This window comes from Gadus chalcogrammus, chromosome 6, assembly GCF_026213295.1.
Source record: "Gadus chalcogrammus isolate NIFS_2021 chromosome 6, NIFS_Gcha_1.0, whole genome shotgun sequence".
Classification (NCBI taxonomy): domain Eukaryota; kingdom Metazoa; phylum Chordata; class Actinopteri; order Gadiformes; family Gadidae; genus Gadus; species Gadus chalcogrammus.
In genome coordinates, this window is record NC_079417.1 from 905,985 (window position 1) to 924,029 (window position 18,045).

The following is an 18,045-nucleotide window of genomic DNA, read 5'->3' on the forward strand; positions in this document are numbered from 1 at the left end:
TCCGAACTTAGAACAATTAGTCTAATTTATTAAGGTAATAAAATAGAACCCCCCCCCCCCCCTCCAATGAGCTATAATATGGGTTACCCAGATGGTAAACTATTGATGAACCTCTTCAGGATATCATTTATGACGTCCTGAAGAAAGCGGAGGTCGACACTGGCCTTATCAGATGGAACCCTTGGCTTCCCGACACTCCCCAGGGGGACAAGACATCAGGCCCGGACCAACAATGAGCCGCTTCAACAACCACGGGGGTCGCGGTGAGGCTCATGCCAAGAAATGGCATTTTGAGAAACGCAACGTTTACAAAATTACAACATCTTGAGTAATTCCGTTCCATAAGCTCATTGATTGGCTCAGAACGCCGTTGTCGCTCCGGGCGAACATGTGACCCATGGTCTAGAAGCAGCCTCAGACCAGCCGGCCCCCCCGGGCCCCCCGGGCCACCACGCCACCGCTGCTGCTCCCGTGTGACTCCCCCCTCAACCTTTGGGATGGAGATTCCAGGATCGCGCTCTCAAAGGGCTCTTTGACAGCGAGCTAATTGATTAGCGCGCTAACGAAGGGGGCGGGGTCGTGGTGAGGCCCCGCCCCGCCGCTAACCGTCCCCTTAACGCCGCGCCCGAGCTCATATTGAGTCCATCGCCGCCTAGCAGCTCATTCCTACCCTGCGTCTGGAGGCTGCACCGTCGCCGTTACCACAGCAACCCACTCAGCTGGAACCCTCGTCCAATCAGAAGGTAAGGACCTCGACCCTCAGCCTGAGACGGTGGGTCCCAGCCCGCGGGTCGGGGCCGGTTTGGGGTCAGAGGTGGGGGGTTCGATATTATGAGTTGAAGATGCTTAGGTGATGCGTTTTTAAAATGCTTGTATGGTCGCATTGAGATCCTGTTTAAACACAAGTCTGTCGGCCGATGATTGCCCTGAATACACACCATACACACACACACACACACACACATACACACACACGCACACACACACACACACACACACACACACACACACACACACACACACACACACACACAAGGCCCGACAAGGGCCACTATAGAGAGGGAAGCGGGCTGGAGACTAGAGGGAATGACATCAGCACGGGAACAGAGGTGGGAATCTTACCTGGGTTGCTACGCAGTGTATTGCATAAGAGTTAGGGCAGAACTGGGTCGAGTTCCCCGTCACAAATCTCTGTCATGACCCACAAAAGTGGAAGTTGTATTTCTGATGTTTCCTTACTGAGTTTGCGTTATAACTTGTAATAGTTTTTGCTGAGACGTATTGAATGTCCTCAGAGGGCAGAGTCGTGTGTTAGAGTGTGTTAGACTAGTATTAGAGTGTGTTACAGTGTGTTACAGTGGCAGTATAGTGTGATAGTGTGTTAGAACAGAACTGTCCTGCCCCTGTACCTCTGAACAAAGTGTCTATTAAGTGAACCAAAGGATCCGTTCAGCTCAGCCACTTAAAAGTGTTCAGTGCTTTGAGCAGCGCTAATGAGATTAGCATGCTAGCTTGAGTTAATAGATGTTGTCTTTGTGAATCCATGGCAGCTGACTGCATCATGACACTGAGGTGTGCACCATCAACACAACGCAGAGGGGAGAGAGAGGGGGAGAGAGAGGGGGGGGATGAAGAGGACGGGGGAGGGGGAGAAGGGAGAGGGGGGGAGACAGGGGGGGAGGAGAGAGAGGAGAGGGGAGAGAGAGGGGGAGGAGGGAAGAGAGAGAGAGGGGGGAAGAGAGAGGTGGGGGAGAGAGGAGAGAGAGAGAGAGGGAGGAGGGAAGAGAGGAGATAGAGGGGGGGAGAGAGAGAGGTGGGGGAGAGAGGGGAGGAGAAGGAGAGAGAGGGAGGAGGGAAGAGAGGAGAGAGAGAGAGAGAGGGGGGGAGAGAGAGAGAGGTGGGGGAGAGAGGAGAGGAGAGAGAGAGAGAGGGGGGAGGAGGAGAGGGGGAGAGAGAGGAGAGATGGAGAGAGAGGACGGGGGAGAGAGAGAGAATGATGGAGAGGAATGGAGGGAGGGGAGAGGGAGAGAGAGAATGAAGGAGAAAAGAGAGAGATAGGAGAGGGAGGCAACACTAGGAGCTTTCAGACGTTGTTCCGCCATGGTTAAATAATGTGACATGATGATGATGATGATGATGATGATGATGATGATGATGATGATGATGATGATGATGATGATGATGATGATGATGAAGACAATGACGACAATATGTTTTCTTTGACCTCCTCAGATATTCCACAACATGTCACAAGATGGTCAGACGTCAATTTTTAACGGCTCAGACTATGGGGTGAGTCGCAAAAAACACACTAGATCGACCAGAGGGAAACTAACCGATGATGGCGTGCGTTAATGCCTTGCTCATAGTGTATGTACATTTACATTTACATTCAGGGCATTTAGTCGACGCCTTTATCCAAAGCCACGTACAATAAGTTAATTTGTCAGAAGAAAGAGAAACAACAAAATATCTCTCACTGAACAGTAAGGATGTTCATAGAACCAAGTGCAAGCACTAACAATCACTAGGTTAACCCAACCCCGTATGCAAGATAGTGATGGCAAAATCCACATGCTGTTACCTTTTTTGAACTTAGGCTTTGTCCGCTATTCCGTGTATGGTCTTGCCACTCTGCTCTTCTTCAGTGTCATCTAAAATGTTAAGCCTTGTGCTTGGTATAATGTATATCTGTTATCACATTCTGTGCCTCTGTACCTGTTGGAACGTCGTGACCCCTTCGGTGAATGTGTTAGAAGCTGTAACCGACCACTGGGGGACGACGGGACAGGCCAGTGTATCAGCTGATAAGGCATGGCCGTGAACCCCAATCCATGACTTCTTGAGGAGCTTTAACCCTCTGGTTAACAAAGGCTTTTGGTTTAGGGTTCCTGGGATACAGCTCTCCCCAGGAGCCCGACTGAAGTGAATAAGAAGTCCTGTCTTTAGCCATGCAGTGGACTTCTCCATGTCAACCTTTAGAGAGACGCAGGGCGAACTCCCATCTGAGGCCTCGGATTATTGTATTGTATCCCTATTCTATTGTTTGTTGACGCATGTTGTGATGTATCTTTTTTTTTTCTATTATTACAAGTATATTTTACCATAATTGTCCACAAGTATTGTGTGCTTTTTGCGTTCGGAAATCTCCTCTGTCATAGACGCAATGTCTGGTGAAGGAATTGCCACGACAGATGCTACACAAATGCTAAGTGCTGTTTTAAGTGCAAGGACGTACAACACACAATATGAACGTTGTACAACACAGAATATGTTGTACAACGTACAATAAGTGCATACATGTGTGTATTTAATATAAAGTTAAGTTATCCATTATCCGTTTTTGGGGGCGATTCTTTCTCTGCTTTTGACCAACCTGGGAGCCGGTGAACACACGGGGCACACCACCCGGGGCAGTACGCAGCCCCAGGGCAGTACGCAGCCCCAGGGCACACCACCACACCCGGGGCACACCACCACACCCGGGGCAGTATGCAGCCCCAGGGCACACCACCACACCCGGGGCAGTACGCAGCCCCAGGGCACACCACCACACCCGGGGCAGTACGCAGCCCCAGGGCAGCGCCCGGGGAGCAGGGGGGGTTTCAGGTGCCTTGCTCGAGGGCACCTCATCCGTTGATGAGGACGTAGGAGGGTGCTGCACAACACTCCCCCCGTCCACATTACCTTTTTGTGTTCCGGTCGGGATTTGAACCGGCAACCCCCCGGTTACCGGTGCGCCTCCTTAACCAGTAAATATGTTTGTGTACGTGCGTTTCCAGGGCAACGCGGTGCTGCGTGTGGTGCGCCTGCCGCTGGTGAGCTCCACCCTCCAGTCGGTGACCTCCGTGTACTCGGGGGTCAAAGGTCGCTTCCCCCTGCTGGGCATGGTGGGGGGCGTGGCCGAGGTCGGGCTCCGGGCCGCCTCATTGGCCGCCCTGAGCCAGGTCACGCCCCTCCTGCAGAGCCTGAACCCGCAGAGTACGTTCACCGCACACGCACGCACACTCACACACACTCACACACACACACACACACACACACACACACTAACACTCACTCACTCATCATTTGTTTAACATGTTTTCAAAATCGTAATCTCAAGCACTCCCTCAGTCCCTCACTCACTCAAACTGACACTCACTCACTCTCACTCACTCACTCACAATCACTCACAATCACTCACTCACTCAAACTGACACTCACTCACTCACTCACTCTCACTCACTCACTCACTCACTCAAACTGACACTCACTCACTCACTCACTCTCACTCACTCACTCACTCAAACTGACACTCACTCACTCTCACTCACTCACATTCACTCACTCACTCACTCACACTAATACTCACAGTCTCACTCACTCACTCACCATCACTCTCACTCACTCACTCACTCACTCAATCTTTCACTCACTCATTATCAGTCAATCGCTATCACTCTCACTCACTCACTCACTGTCATTCACTCTCACACCCTCTCTATCAGTCAGTCAGTCAGTCAGTCGGTAAGTCAGTCACTCACTCATTCACCATGCCTTCATCTCTTCATGTCTTCAGTCGAGGCCGCCAACGACTACGCTTGTTCCGGTCTGGACCAGTTGGAGAAGAACTTCCCAGTCCTGCAGCAGTCCTCTGAGGAGGTGAGTTCACACCTGGCTAGGGAGGTAGCACACCTGGCTAGCGAGTTAGCTCACACCTAGCTAGGGAGTTAGCACACATCTACCTAGAGAGTAAGCACACACCTAGCTGATGAGTTAGCAAACACCTCGCTGGTGAGTTAGCAAACACCTAGCTGGTGAGTTAGCACACACCTAGCTGATGAGTTAGCAAACACCTAGCTGGTGAGTTAGCACACACCTAGCTGATGAGTAAGCAAACACCTAGCTGGGGAGTCAGCACACACCTAGCTAGTCAGTTAGCAGATGGCTAGCTAGTCGGTTAGCGGACGGCTAGCCGGCGGTTAGCAGGTGGCTAGCCGGTCGGTGAGCAGACGCCTAATCCCCCTCCCCCCAGGTGATGGGCCACCTGAAGGACGCCCTCCTGCTGACGGTGGACGACGTGGCGGGGCGGGCCGCCGAGCTCAGCGAGCTGCTGCGCCTCCAGCTGGGGGCGCTGCAGGACTCGCCCCTGGGCCGCGCCGCCTACTCCGGGCTGGACGAGGTGCTCAGCCAGCTGGAGGACGCTAGCGCGTACTACCTGCCGCTACCGCCCACCATGCGTGAGTCCGGGAGCAAGGCAGCAACGCTGCCTCCAGGGTCTGGGGTTCTAGTCCATTTGAAGTCAGCAGATAAGGACATTGTGTGTGTTCTCCTCCTATCCTCTCTCCTCCTCTCCTCTCCTCTCCTCTCCTCTCCTCTCCTCTCCTCCTCTCCTCTCCTCTCCTCTCTCCTCCTCTCCTCTCCTCTCTCCTCTCTCCTCCTCTCCTCACTGTGTGTTGCCCTCTCCTCCTCTCCTCTCTCCTCCTCTCCTCTGCGTTCTCCTCCTCCTCCTCCTCTCCTCTCCTCTCCTCCTCTCCTCCTCTCCTCCTCTCCTCTCTCCACCTCTCCTCTCCTCCTCATCTCTCCTCCTCTCTCCTCCTCTCCTCTCCTCCTCTCTCCTCCTCTCATCCTCTCCTCTCCTCTCTCCACCTCTCCTCTCTCCTCCTCCTCCTCCTCCTCTCCTCTCCTCCTCTCTCCTCCTCTCCTCTCTCCTCCTCTCCTCACTGTGTGTTCTCCTCTCCTCCTCTCTCCTCCTCTCCTCTCTCCTCCTCTCCTCACTGTGTGTTCTCCTCTCCTCTCCTCCTCTCCTCTCCTCTCCTCTCCTCCTCCTCCTCCTCTCCTCTCCTCCTCTCCTCTCCTCCTCTCTCCTCCTCTCCTCCTCTCCTCTCCTCTCCTCTCCTCCTCCTCCTCCTCCTTCTCTCTCCTCCTCTCCTCCTCTCCTCTCCTCTCTCCTCTCCTCTCCTCCTCTCCTCCCTCCAGGCCTGGAGTGGGAGCGGCGGGTGCAGGAGTTTGAGGAGCAGGATGAGGGGGAGGAGCCGGGGCTGTGGACGCGCTTCAGGGGGCTGCTGCTGCGGCTCAGCCTGCAGCTCTACCACCGGCTGCAGAGGCAGAGGGACGCCCTGACCGCCGTGGCCCAGGGCCTGAAGGATAGGGCCGCCCGGGTGAGGCTCCACCCTCTACCGACCTCCACCCAACTCCACCTCCACCTCCACCCCGCCTACACCACCACCCCCGCCTACACCACCACCCCCACCCTCTACCGACCTCCACCCAACACCACCCCCACCTCCACCACCACCTCCACCTCCACCACCACCCCCACCTCCACCACCACCCCCACCTACACCCTCTACCGACCTCCACCCAACACCACCCCCACCTCCACCACCACCTCCACCTCCACCACCACCACCACCACCACCCCCACCACCACCCCACCTCCACCACCACCCCCACCTACACCACCACCACCACCACCACCCCCACCACCACCCCACCTCCACCACCACCACCACCCCCACCTACACCCTCTACCGACCTCCACCCAAACCAACCTCCACCTCCCCCACCACCCCCACCTACACCATCACCCCCACCTACACCCTCTACCGACCTCCACCAACCTCCACCTCCACCACCACCCCACCTACACCATCCACCCCACCTCCACCACCACCCCACCTACACCATCCACCCCACCTACACCACACTACATGAGTGCTGATGTATTGGGCCTGTACTGGTGTGAGTACTGAGGTACTGGGCCTGTACTGGTGTGAGTACTGAGGTACTGGGCCTGTACTGGTGTGAGTACTGATGTACTGGGCCTGTACTGGTGTGAGTACTGAGGTACTGGGCCTGTACTGGTGTGAGTACTGATGTACTGGGCCTGTACTGGTGGTCCTCTAGGTGGGTCTGGGCCGGGTGGTGGACATGATGGGCTTGCAGCTCCGTCAGCTGCAGCTGTTCCTGTCGGCGCTGGTGCTGCAGACGGGGGCCCTGCAGGGCTTGGCCCTGACCCAGCTCCGGGCCCAGGCCGGCCTGCTGGCCGAGCTGGACCTGGCGGGCCAGCTCCGGGGTCTGCCCCACAGGGCCACCGAGGTCCTGGTGGACCTGCAGGAGCTCACCATGGTCCTGCTGCAGTTCCTCATCAACTCCAGCCCCCTGTACACCATGGTGAGTCCATCCTCGCCCCCGTGTTACTGCTGCCTGAACGCTGTTACAGTCCCAAAGCCTTAACACTGTTACAGTCCCAAAGCCTTAACGCTGTTACCCTCTCAAAGCCTTAACACTGTTACAGTCCCAAAGCCTTAACACTGTTACCCTCTCAAAGCCTTAACACTGTTACAGTCTCAAAGCCTTAACACTGTTACAGTCCCAAAGCCTTAACACTGTTACAGTCCCAAAGCCTGAACACTGTTACAGTCCCAAAGCCTTAACACTGTTACAGTACCAAAGCCTTAACGCTGTTACCCTCTCAAAGCCTTAACACTGTTACAGTCCCAAAGCCTTAACACTGTTACAGTCTCAAAGCCTTAACACTGTTACAGTCCCAAAGCCTTAACGCTGTTACCCTCTCAAAGCCTTAACGCTGTTACAGTCTCAAAGCCTTAACACTGTTACAGTCCCAAAGCCTTAACACTGTAACAGTCCCAAAGCCTTAACACTGTTACAGTCCCAAAGCCTTAACACTGTTACAGTACCAAAGCCTTAACGCTGTTACAGTCCCAAAGCCTTAACACTGTTACAGTCTCAAAGCCTTAACACTGTTACCCTCTCAAAGCCTTAACGCTGTTACAGTCCCAAAGCCTTAACGCTGTTACAGTCTCAAAGCCTTAACACTGTTACAGTCTCAAAGCCTTAACACTGTTACAGTCCCAAAGCCTTAACGCTGTAACAGTCTCAAAGCCTTAACACTGTTACAGTCTCAAAGCCCTTAACACTGTTACCCTCTCAAAGCCTTAACACTGTTACAGTCCCAAAGCCTTAACACTGTTACAGTCCCAAAGCCTTAACACTGTTACCCTCTCAAAGCCTTAACGCTGTTACAGTCCCAAAGCCTTAACACTGTTACAGTCCCAAAGCCTTAACACTGTTACAGTCCCAAAGCCTTAACGCTGTTACAGTCCCAAAGCCTTAACGCTGTTACAGTCCCAAAGCCTTAACACTGTTACCCTCTCAAAGCCTTAACACTGTTACAGTCTCAAAGCCTTAACGCTGTTACAGTCCCAAAGCCTTAACACTGTTACAGTCCCAAAGCCTTAACACTGTTACAGTCCCAAAGCCTTAACACTGTTACAGTCCCAAAGCCTTAACACTGTTACCCTCTCAAAGCCTTAACGCTGTTACCCTCTCAAAGCCTTAACACGGCCTCAAAGCCCTTTAGTCCTGACACCTGCTCTGTCTCTGTCTCAGCTGCAGCAGCCTAGCGACCAAGACGTGGACCTTTGAACCATCTTACACTCCTGAATATAGCCTTGCATACAAATGTACTATAGGGATGTTTTCAGTAAATACAGATATTATACTTTCATTTCATCAGGTCATGTGATGTTTCTAGCAGGAGCAGCCAGAGGATGTGTTAGTAAGGGCATAAGAATGGAGGCTTATTGACGGCAGTAGCTCACTGAGGTCAACTGTGGCTTGTTTCAGAGTGGATGTATTTAAAAATAAAAGTGCAATAGTAACCCCATCCATGTTTTACTGACGTTATTTGAATAATGAACCACCGATGCAACAGCCTCAAAGCCCTTAACAACGCAACAGTCTCAAAGACTTAACAGTCCCAGTCTCAAAGCCTTAACTGTCCCAGTCTCAAAGCCTTACCAGTCCCAGTCTCAAAGCCTTACCAGTCCCAAAGCCTTACCAGTCCCAGTCTCAAAGCCTTAACTGTCCCAGTCTCAAAGCCTTACCAGTCCCAGTCTCAAAGCCTTAACAGTCCCAGTCTCAAAGCCTTAACAGTCCCAGTCTCGTAGCCCTTACCAGTCCCAGTCTCAAAGCCTTAACAGTCCCAGTCTCAAAGCCTTAACAGTCCCAGTCTCGTAGCCTTACCAGTCCCAGTCTCAAAGCCTTACCAGTCCCAGTCTCAAAGCCTTACCAGTCCCAGTCTCAAAGCCTTAACAGTCCCAGTCTCAAAGCCTTACCAGTCCCAGTCTCAAAGCCTTACCAGTCCCAGTCTCAAAGCCTTACCAGTCCCAGTCTCATAGCCTTACCAGTCCCAGTCTCAAAGCCTTACCAGTCCCAGTCTCAAAGCCTTACCAGTCCCAGTCTCATAGCCTTACCAGTCCCAGTCTCAAAGCCTTACCAGTCCCAGTCTCGTAGCCTTACCAGACCCAGTCTCAAAGCCTTAACAGTCCCAGTCTCAAAGCCTTAACAGTCCCAGTCTCAAAGCCTTACCAGTAACAGTCTCGTAGCCTTACCAGTTCCAGTCTCAAAGCCTTACCAGTAACAGTCTCAAAGCCTTACCAGTAACAGTCTCAAAGCCTTACCAGTCCCAGTCTCAAAGCCTTACCAGTCCCAGTCTCAAAGCCTTACCATTCCCAGTCTCAAAGCCTTACCAGTAACAGTCTCAAAGCCTTAACAGTCCCAGTTTCAAAGCCTTACCAGTAACAGTCTCGTAGCCTTACCAGTAACAGTCTCGTAGCCTTACCAGTAACAGTCTCGTAGCCTTACCAGTAACAGTCTCGTAGCCTTACCAGTAACCGTCTCGTAGCATTACCAGTAACAGTCTCGTAGCCTTACCAGTCCCAGCCTCAAAGCCTTCCCTCCTGACACCTCCTCAGCTGCAGCAGCCTAGCGACCAGGACGTGGAGGACTTCCTGAACCAGGAGCGCTTCACCACCCAGATCGCCCCGCGCCGCGACTCCACCAGCAGCCTGTTCCTCAAGGCCATGGACGGCCGGCCACGCCGCCGCAAGAGCCTGTACTCCCGGGCGCGGCTGGGCTCCGGCAGTGCCGCCAACCCCCAGGGGGCCGTCGCGGCCACGCCCGGCATGCCCAACGGCGGGGGCCCGGAGCCCGGGAAGTGCCCCCCCGTCACCCCTCAGCGCAGACCCTCTGCCACCGAGCTGCTGCTCAGCCCCATCCTACAGTTCGTGTCCCAGGGCCAGAAGGCCTTCGACTACCTGAGCCCCACCGGCCCGGCGGACCAGGGCGGGGCCGGGGCCCTGGTCCCCGAGGCCGAGGGGGCCGGGGTGGCGGAGGAGAAGGAGGTGGAGGAGCTGAAGGAGGAGGCTGAGGAGGAGCGCCCTCCGGTTACCGCCCAGCGGAGACCGTCCGCCATCGAGGTGCTGCTCAGCCCCATCCTACAGTACCTGAGCCCCGCCCTGCCCGCGGAGCAGGACAAGGAGGAGGAGGAGGAGGAGGAGGAGGAGGGGGCCAGGCTGGCCGAGGAGGAGGAGGTGGAGGAGGAGCTGAAGGAGGAGGTGGAGGAGCTGAAGGAGGAGGTGGAGGAGGAGGATGAGGAGGCTGAGGAGGATCGCCCTCCCGTTACCGCCCAGCGGAGGCCGTCAGCCATCGATGTGCTGCTCAGCCCCCTCCTACAATACCTGAGCCCCGCCCTGCCCGCGGAGCAGGACAAGGAGGAGGAGGAGGAGGAGGAGGAGGACGAAGACTGAGGAGGCCGGAGACTGAGGGGCCCACTGCGGTGGGGCCCCCCACCTCCACAGCAGGATGTGCAAGTGCTGGGAGGGGAGGAAGAGGATAAGGAAGAGGAGGAGGGAGAGGAGGTGGTGCCTTTGTCAACAGGCATATGGGTTGATTAGCTTAGAGCCTCAACCAGTCGTTGGGGCTCAGTGTTGTGTTGTCCGTGGTGACGGGGTAGGAACACAGAGCCAGAGCTCCACCTTTGAACTACCTTAAACTCCTGAACACAACTATTTACTATAGGGATGTTTTCAGTAAATACAGATATCATACTTTCATTTCATCAGGTCATGTGATGTTTCTAGCAGGAGCAGCCAGAGGATGTGTTAGTAAGGGCATAAGAATGGAGGCTTATTGACGGCAGTAGCTCACTGAGGTCAACTGTGGCTTGTTTCAGAGTGGATGTATTTAAAAATAAAAGTGCAATAGTAACCGTTTCCATGTTTTACTGCCTTTAATTGAATAATGAACCGCAGAAAAAAGGTTATACTCACAGACAGCACTTTTAAAAGCCTGGTTAATGTCTAACGGACAAATTTTAGTCTTCACTTCTACCCAAGATGTACTTTTGTGACGTGCGCACACAATCTGTACACTTTGATTATGGAGATAAGAAGGTTGGGGTGGTTTTGCCTTCCGTCATTAATAATCCATCAAATGCCCAACATTACATGAAGACATTCACAATCAACGGCGCTGAACTCGGACTCTTTCTGGAATCTCTGGAAGTCACAGAGAAAGAAAAAACGCTTGAAGAGACAACGATTCAAGATGAGGATGAATGGACCAACGAGCTCACAGCAGCAGAGACCAATAGAGTATCAGTAATGTTTGTTTGTTTATGTAAATACATACATACTGCAAGAGTATATACATACATGCAGATGCAGTCATACATTGATATGAAGTATATACATCTACAAATGAAACATTGGTTCCTAGTCCGTTCGACCTTCCTCTGATGTCGTATTTATATATCAACATCAGACATCATATAAGACATCAGAACTCAGTCTGTGAATTCCTCTTCTGACCCAGTTCTTCTTCTTCGTTAGCGGCCATCAGCCAACGTCCACACAGTAGTGTTTCCCATAGCGCACCTCATCCATAATTCATCCCCATCTTACGGAGGTCGCTGTAATCAGAGCCCAAGAGATGACCTTACATCATCAAGATAATCGTCACGGTTACAGCAGCTGTGGGTTAACAGTCAGGTACAGGACGATGGTTTAAGGACCAGCAATACTTTACCTCCTCTCCACCCGAGGTCCAACGTACTTGACACAAGTCCCAGGTACTTCGCTTGGGTACAGAATTGAGATGTAATTCATTCAAAGTAATTAGCATGCCAGAAATCAATGACACCATATTCCATTGTAGCCTTAACCTTTTAAAACACCACATATACTGTTTTTTTTGTGAAGCGTAATTTCCTGAGTGATACCGCTAGCCATCAAGTGACCATTACAGCATCAAAGTAGTTTTAGTTTTGATACATGAGAACCACTATAAAATACTTGTATTTTATCAATGAATCATCAGCATGGTTCCCACCCACGTCTATTGAACATTGTTCCAGACCTGAAGAGGATCTCATCCTGGAGAAGATGGATGAGATGGTGATCAACGCGTCATCTCAAACTTCGAGGAAGGTCTGCGGTCTTTCGAAGAAGAGTTTTGAGAAGTGGCTCAGCCCTCAACCCGGAGGGGCACACACGCTCGTTAAAACACACTTCCTAGAACACATGAGCGTTCACAAGACCTCGTGTTTTAATTATGACACATTGCAAATATGAAGAGATTCTGAATTGAACAACAAGAGATAATGATACTCAACTGTTAGCCTACTGGTGCTCGGCTATAGAAAGGGAGACCAGTGTTTCCCAAGCTGTTGGTCCGATCCCTTCATCCCAACCAACACTTCCTCTGAACTAGTCTGATATTAGTGATTAAAGCCTAGTGGCCTTGGAGCTAGGGTTATACTATTATCACTGAGCATCATTATGTATATGGAAGTAGACTAGAATCTAATATTATACTATTATCATATACTATCATTATTACTATTGACGTAGAATAGAATCTAATATTATACTATTAATATTGAAATAGCAAGGACAGGGAGAGGAGCAATCAACGAAGGGGCTGAGATGAGACAGATGGTCTCTGCTGGTAGCAGAGATCAGAGCTCCATAGGACGGCCCGTAGCAGAGCAGCTAGTCATAGGGTCGGTCCCCCTGCCTCTGGCTATCTCCCACACTATCTGAAGACATCCACTGTATTATGTTTCAGAGGACTGTGGTGGAACCCAAATTGAAAAAATTAGATAACAAGCACAAAAAATGAAATGTCCACATTTTGTTTGGTAAAGACTGTAAAGTCGTACAGAGTACTACAGACCACTTTAAGGAGTACGTCAAACCTGAAACACGTCTACAGCACCAATAGAAGCTCTACGCTTCCTAGAACTAGGAAAAATCTACAGTACTGTAAGCCACTCAAACACTGCAAGAAGCCCATCAAACCCGAGAAGAACAGACACATTCACATCCAGACTTTCTGGAATCTCTAAGTCACAGAGAAAGAAAAAGCCTGAAGAGACAACGATTCAAGATGAGGACGAATGGACCAACAAGTTCACAGCAGCAGACAAATAGAGCAGTAGTAGAGACCATTAGAGTATCAGTAATGTTTGTATGTGTATGTGAATACATACTGCAAGAGTACATACATACATGCATAAATACATACAGATACACGTAAATGCTGACATAGAGACATACATACATGTGTACAAACAGGCCTGGTGATATATTGCTTATTTGACTGCATACATGCTATGGTGGGTCCAGGGGTCAAAGGAACATCCACTTGGGTCACGTCATGAAAGTACTGAGAACCCCATCTCTGCTCTTTAACCAGATGAACAGGAACTAAGGTTAGAACTTAAGCTCCTGAAAGTACAAAAGGCGGCAAACTCCAACATAAACAGCGGCTAGAAATGAAAGACTCCTAACACCAAATATGAACGAGTATGTCTTTGCTGTCCTGAGTAGAAGGAAGAACTTTTTTGCAAGTGGATTTTAATATATTTATACATGAATACAGTTGAGTCAGTCCTGTTGTCTCAGCTCACGAAACTGACGGTTACTCTGCTACTCTACTGCCCCCTGCTGGCCGTGGATAGCAACTGCCTTTTAGTCCACGGGTCAAAGTGTGGTACCCCGATGGTCCCCCGATGGTACTCTGATGGTACCTTGGTTGTACCTGGTCTCGATGGTACCCTGAAGGAGTCTTCCTTGCTCCTTTAGGGGAGAGTTGTCATGTAGGCCACTGTGAATTAGTACAATACAAATAAAAGGGATGTCATCTGCAATGTAACCTGGTCACTGCGATAAACTGCATGAATGTGAAACAATGTGCTTTAGTCTGCCGGAAGAGGGCAGACTGTAATTTATATCAAAAGTTAAATAATGAGAAACCTCAGATTTGGTCTGAAAATATATATTTATTTGTGTGAAAACAGTCGTCGATAACGGAACAGTTCCCCGAGCGATTAGCCGGACGAACAAAACCAGGATCCACCGTTGACCCACTTCAGGACTTGGCCCAGATCTCTGGGCTCAGGTCTAGGTCCTCTGCCCATCGTAAACAATAGAATGCCGGCACAAAAACAATCAGCTGAGGTGCCAGGAGGAGAGTGCACGGGTCCTTCACAGAACAGACCAGCGCTCACACCCAGCACCAGGGTTCAAGTTCAGAGTCACAGGGACAAGGGAACGAAAGGATCGGTCCAATCGAGGTAGTACCGGCTGGTCCTCAGGCCCCTGGTCCTCAGGCCCCTAGGGCCCCTGGTCCTCCAGCCCCTGCAGGGGCCCCATGTCCTCTAGGGGCCCCTAGAGGACATGGGGCCTCTAGAGGACCAGGGGCCCCATGTCCTCTAGAGGCCCCATGTCCTCTAGGGGCCCCTGGTCCTCTAGAGGCCCCATGTCCTCTAGGGGCCCCTCTACCTCCTCCTCCTCTTGCCGGGCTTTGAGCCGTCGGCCCTCAGGTCACTCCCCGTGACCCTTGACCTCTTCGTCGGGCGGCCCCTGCGATGCCCCGCCGTCTCCTCCAGGCCGGTCCCCCTGTCTCCGGGGGGGCTGACTGGCTGCTGGGGGTCCCTCAGGGAGGGGTCGGGGTCGACGCCCAGCAGAGCAGTCAGCTGGAGCCCCTCCCACAGGCTGGGCGCTCCGTCCTAGAGGGGGAGACACAGCCGGGAGCTGAAGGGAGGGAGGGAGGGGAGGGCTGGAGGAGAGAGTGGAGGGGGGTTGGGGGGGAGTTACCTCTCTGGGGGGGGGAGGGAGGGGGTGAGGGGGTTACCTCTGAGGGGCAGTGGAGGTCCACAGCCAGCTGGAGGTCGGTGATGAGCTCTAAGGAGGTTCTGTAGGGGGGGTTCTTCAGGTGACAGAGCCGCTTCTGGACCAGAGCCAGAGCCTGAAGAACAGAACACTTTTACCCTCCGCCCCACCCCCCCTCCGCCCCTCCGCCCCACCGCCCCACCGCCCCTCCGCCCCACCGCCCCACCGCCCCACCGCCCCACCGCCCCGCCGCCCCGTGGTCACACACTACCGGCGCTCGGCAGCCATGGTTCTCATCTAATTAGGAGGATCCATTAAGCACTTTATCAAGTACTAAATCATTATTTTGCCTAGTGTTGCAGTTAACCGATCATTATAAAACGAAGGGTTTAAGTTTTCTTGGCTGCTGGTCAGATAAAGAAGGTCCATCAAAGACCTGAGTGTTGGAATACCTCTGTGGGGTCTCCCAGCTGGCACAGCAGGGACAGCAGCACGCACTCACACTTCTGTTGGGAGAGGAGCAACGTCAGCCTCACGTCTACACAACGCCGGCCTCACGTCTATACAACGTGTGTTCTAGGTCCAGAGTGCGTGTTCTAGGTCCAGAGTGTGGTTCTAGGTTCTGGTGTGTGTTCTAGGTTCTGGTGTGTGTGTTTTAGGTCCAGAGTGTGAGTTCTAGGTTCTGGTGTGTGTTCTAGGTTCTGGTGTGTGGATCTAGGTTCTGGTGTGTGGTTCTAGGTTCTGGTGTGTGGTTCTAGGTTCTGGTGTGTGGTTCTAGGTTCTGGTGTGTGTTCTAGGTCCATAGTGTGTGTTCTAGGTCCAGAGTGCATGTTCTAGGTCCAGAGTGCGTGTTCTAGGTCCAGAGTGTGGTTCTAGGTTCTGGTGTGTGTTCTAGGTTCTGGTGTGTGTGTTTTAGGTCCAGAGTGTGTGTTCTAGGTTCTGGTGTGTGGTTCTAGGTTCTGGTGTGTGGTTCTAGGTTCTGGTGTTTTTTCTAGGTCCAGAGTGTGTGGTTCTAGGTCCAGAGTGTGTGGTTCTAGGTTCTGGTGTGTGGTTCTAGGTTCTGGTGTGTGGTTCTAGGTCCAGAGTGTGTGTTCTAGGTACTGGTGTGTGGTTCTAGGTTCTGTGTGTGGTTCTAGGTCCAGAGTGTGTGTTCTAGGTTCTGGTGTGTGGTTCTAGGTTCTGGTGTGTGTTCTAGGTTCTGGTGTGTGTTCTAGGTTCTGGTGTGTGGTTCTAGGTCCAGAGTGTGTGTTCTAGGTTCTGGTGTGTGGTTCTAGGTTCTGGTGTGTGTTCTAGGTTCTGGTGTGTGTTCTAGGTTCTGGTGTGTGTTCTAGGTTCTGGTGTGTGTTCTAGGTTCTGGTGTGTTGTTCTAGGTTCTGGTGTGTGTTCTAGGTTCTGGTGTGTGTTCTAGGTTCTGGTGTGTGTTCTAGGTTCTGGTGTGTGTTCTAGGTTCTGGTGCGTGTTCTAGGTTCTGGTGTGTGTTCTAGGTTCTGGTGTGTGGTTCTAGGTTCTGGTGTGGGGCGGTGCCTCGTACCCGCTGCTCCAGCAGGCTCAGGCAGGGCGTGTAGTGCCTCTCTGAGGCGTAGGGGTCTCTGGGGTCCGACAGGTCCTGGCACAGCGAGCAAACCCACTCCGGCCTACAGTCAGAACCAGCGGAGGAGACGGTGAGGAGGGGGCGGGAACACGGACTACACCTTTAGGATCCAACAAACCAACTCAGAAAGTACTGAAACATGGGACTGAGACCCCCACGGGGGTCCTAGTGTCAGGGGCCCCCCCATCACCAGGGCCCTGGTGTCAGGGGCCCCCCCACCACGGGGGTCCTGGTGTCTGAGGCCCCGCCCACCACGGGGGTCCTAGTGTCAGGGGCCCCCCCACCACGGGGGTCCTAGTGTCAGGGGCCCCGACACCACGGGGCTCCTAGTTTCAGGGGCCCCGACACCACGGGGTACATGCCGGTGCATTCAGGTTCTCCCTCAGATAACCCCGCCCACTCAACCCGCCACCACCCAGGAGGGGGGAGCGGGGACTGGCCCCAGACGGCCCCAGACGGCGGCGGACCCCTCTGATGGGGCCCGGAGACACGGGACCTCCAGACAGAGCGCTCTTACCCGGAGAGGGCCCCGGGGGGGACGTGGCAGGCGCCGTGGAAGCTGCGCTCACACCGGCTACAGGCGGCGTCGCAGGACAGGGCGTGGCAGCACGCGCAGGGCGCAAGGGACCCAGGGGCCGGGGGGCCCTCAGGGGACCCGGGCGACGACAGAGGCTGGAGGTAGGAGTCCTGCTCCTCGTCACGGGGCTGCAACACAGAAGGGACTGGGTTCAGCTCCTCGGTACCGTGGGTCGTACCATACTGGGCCCCAGCGGGGGACGAGTGGGTCGTACCATACTGGGCCCGAGCGGGGGACGAGTGGGTCGTACCATACTGGGCCCCAGCGGGGGACGAGTGGGTCGTACCATACTGGCCCACAGCGGGGGACGAGTGGGTCGTACCATACTGGGCCCGAGCGGGGGACGAGTGGGTCGTACCATACTGGGCCCCAGCGGGGGACGAGTGGGTCGTACCATACTGGCCCACAGCGGGGGACGAGTGGGTCGTACCATACTGGGCCCGAGCGGGGGACGAGTGGGTCGTACCATACTGGGCCCCAGCGGGGGACGAGTGGGTCGTACCATACTGGCCCACAGCGGGGGACGAGTGGGTCGTACCATACTGGGCCCCAGCGGGGGACGAGTGGGTCGTACCATACTGGGCCCCAGCGGGGGACGAGTGGGTCGTGGGACCCCCAAACCCCCTCCAGGGATGGATCAGAACATTCCCTACCAGGTCGTCGTCCATCAACTCCTCCAGGAACATCTCCTGCTCCGTGTCTCCGGCGTGGAGACGGTAGCGGGGAGTCGGGCGGCCGGGAGCGCCCGCCGACAGGGGCAGCCGGTACAGAGACACCTCCGGCCACAGACTGCAGGGGCCCGACGCCGCCCGGCTGCAGGGGCCCGGCGCCGCCCAGCTGCAGGGGCCCGACGCCGCCCTCCCGGCGCACTCCCCCGGCGGCCGTGGGGCCACCAGCTCCCCTCCTGGGGT

General features: G+C 53.8%; 1 protein-coding gene across 1 annotated transcript; it reads left to right on the plus strand.

Moving 5' to 3' along the window:
- The first annotated feature begins 232 nt into the window (after positions 1-232).
- Positions 233-10,598, plus strand: plin6 (perilipin 6). The gene is made up of 10 exons (XM_056592301.1): positions 233-263; positions 3,418-3,647; positions 3,783-3,981; positions 4,562-4,644; positions 5,018-5,222; positions 5,962-6,143; positions 6,892-7,158; positions 8,398-8,430; positions 9,765-10,193; positions 10,482-10,598. Exons 1-10 carry the CDS (start codon positions 233-235, stop codon positions 10,596-10,598), a joined length of 1,776 nt encoding a protein of 591 aa, XP_056448276.1.
- Positions 10,599-18,045: the final 7,447 nt, after the last annotated feature.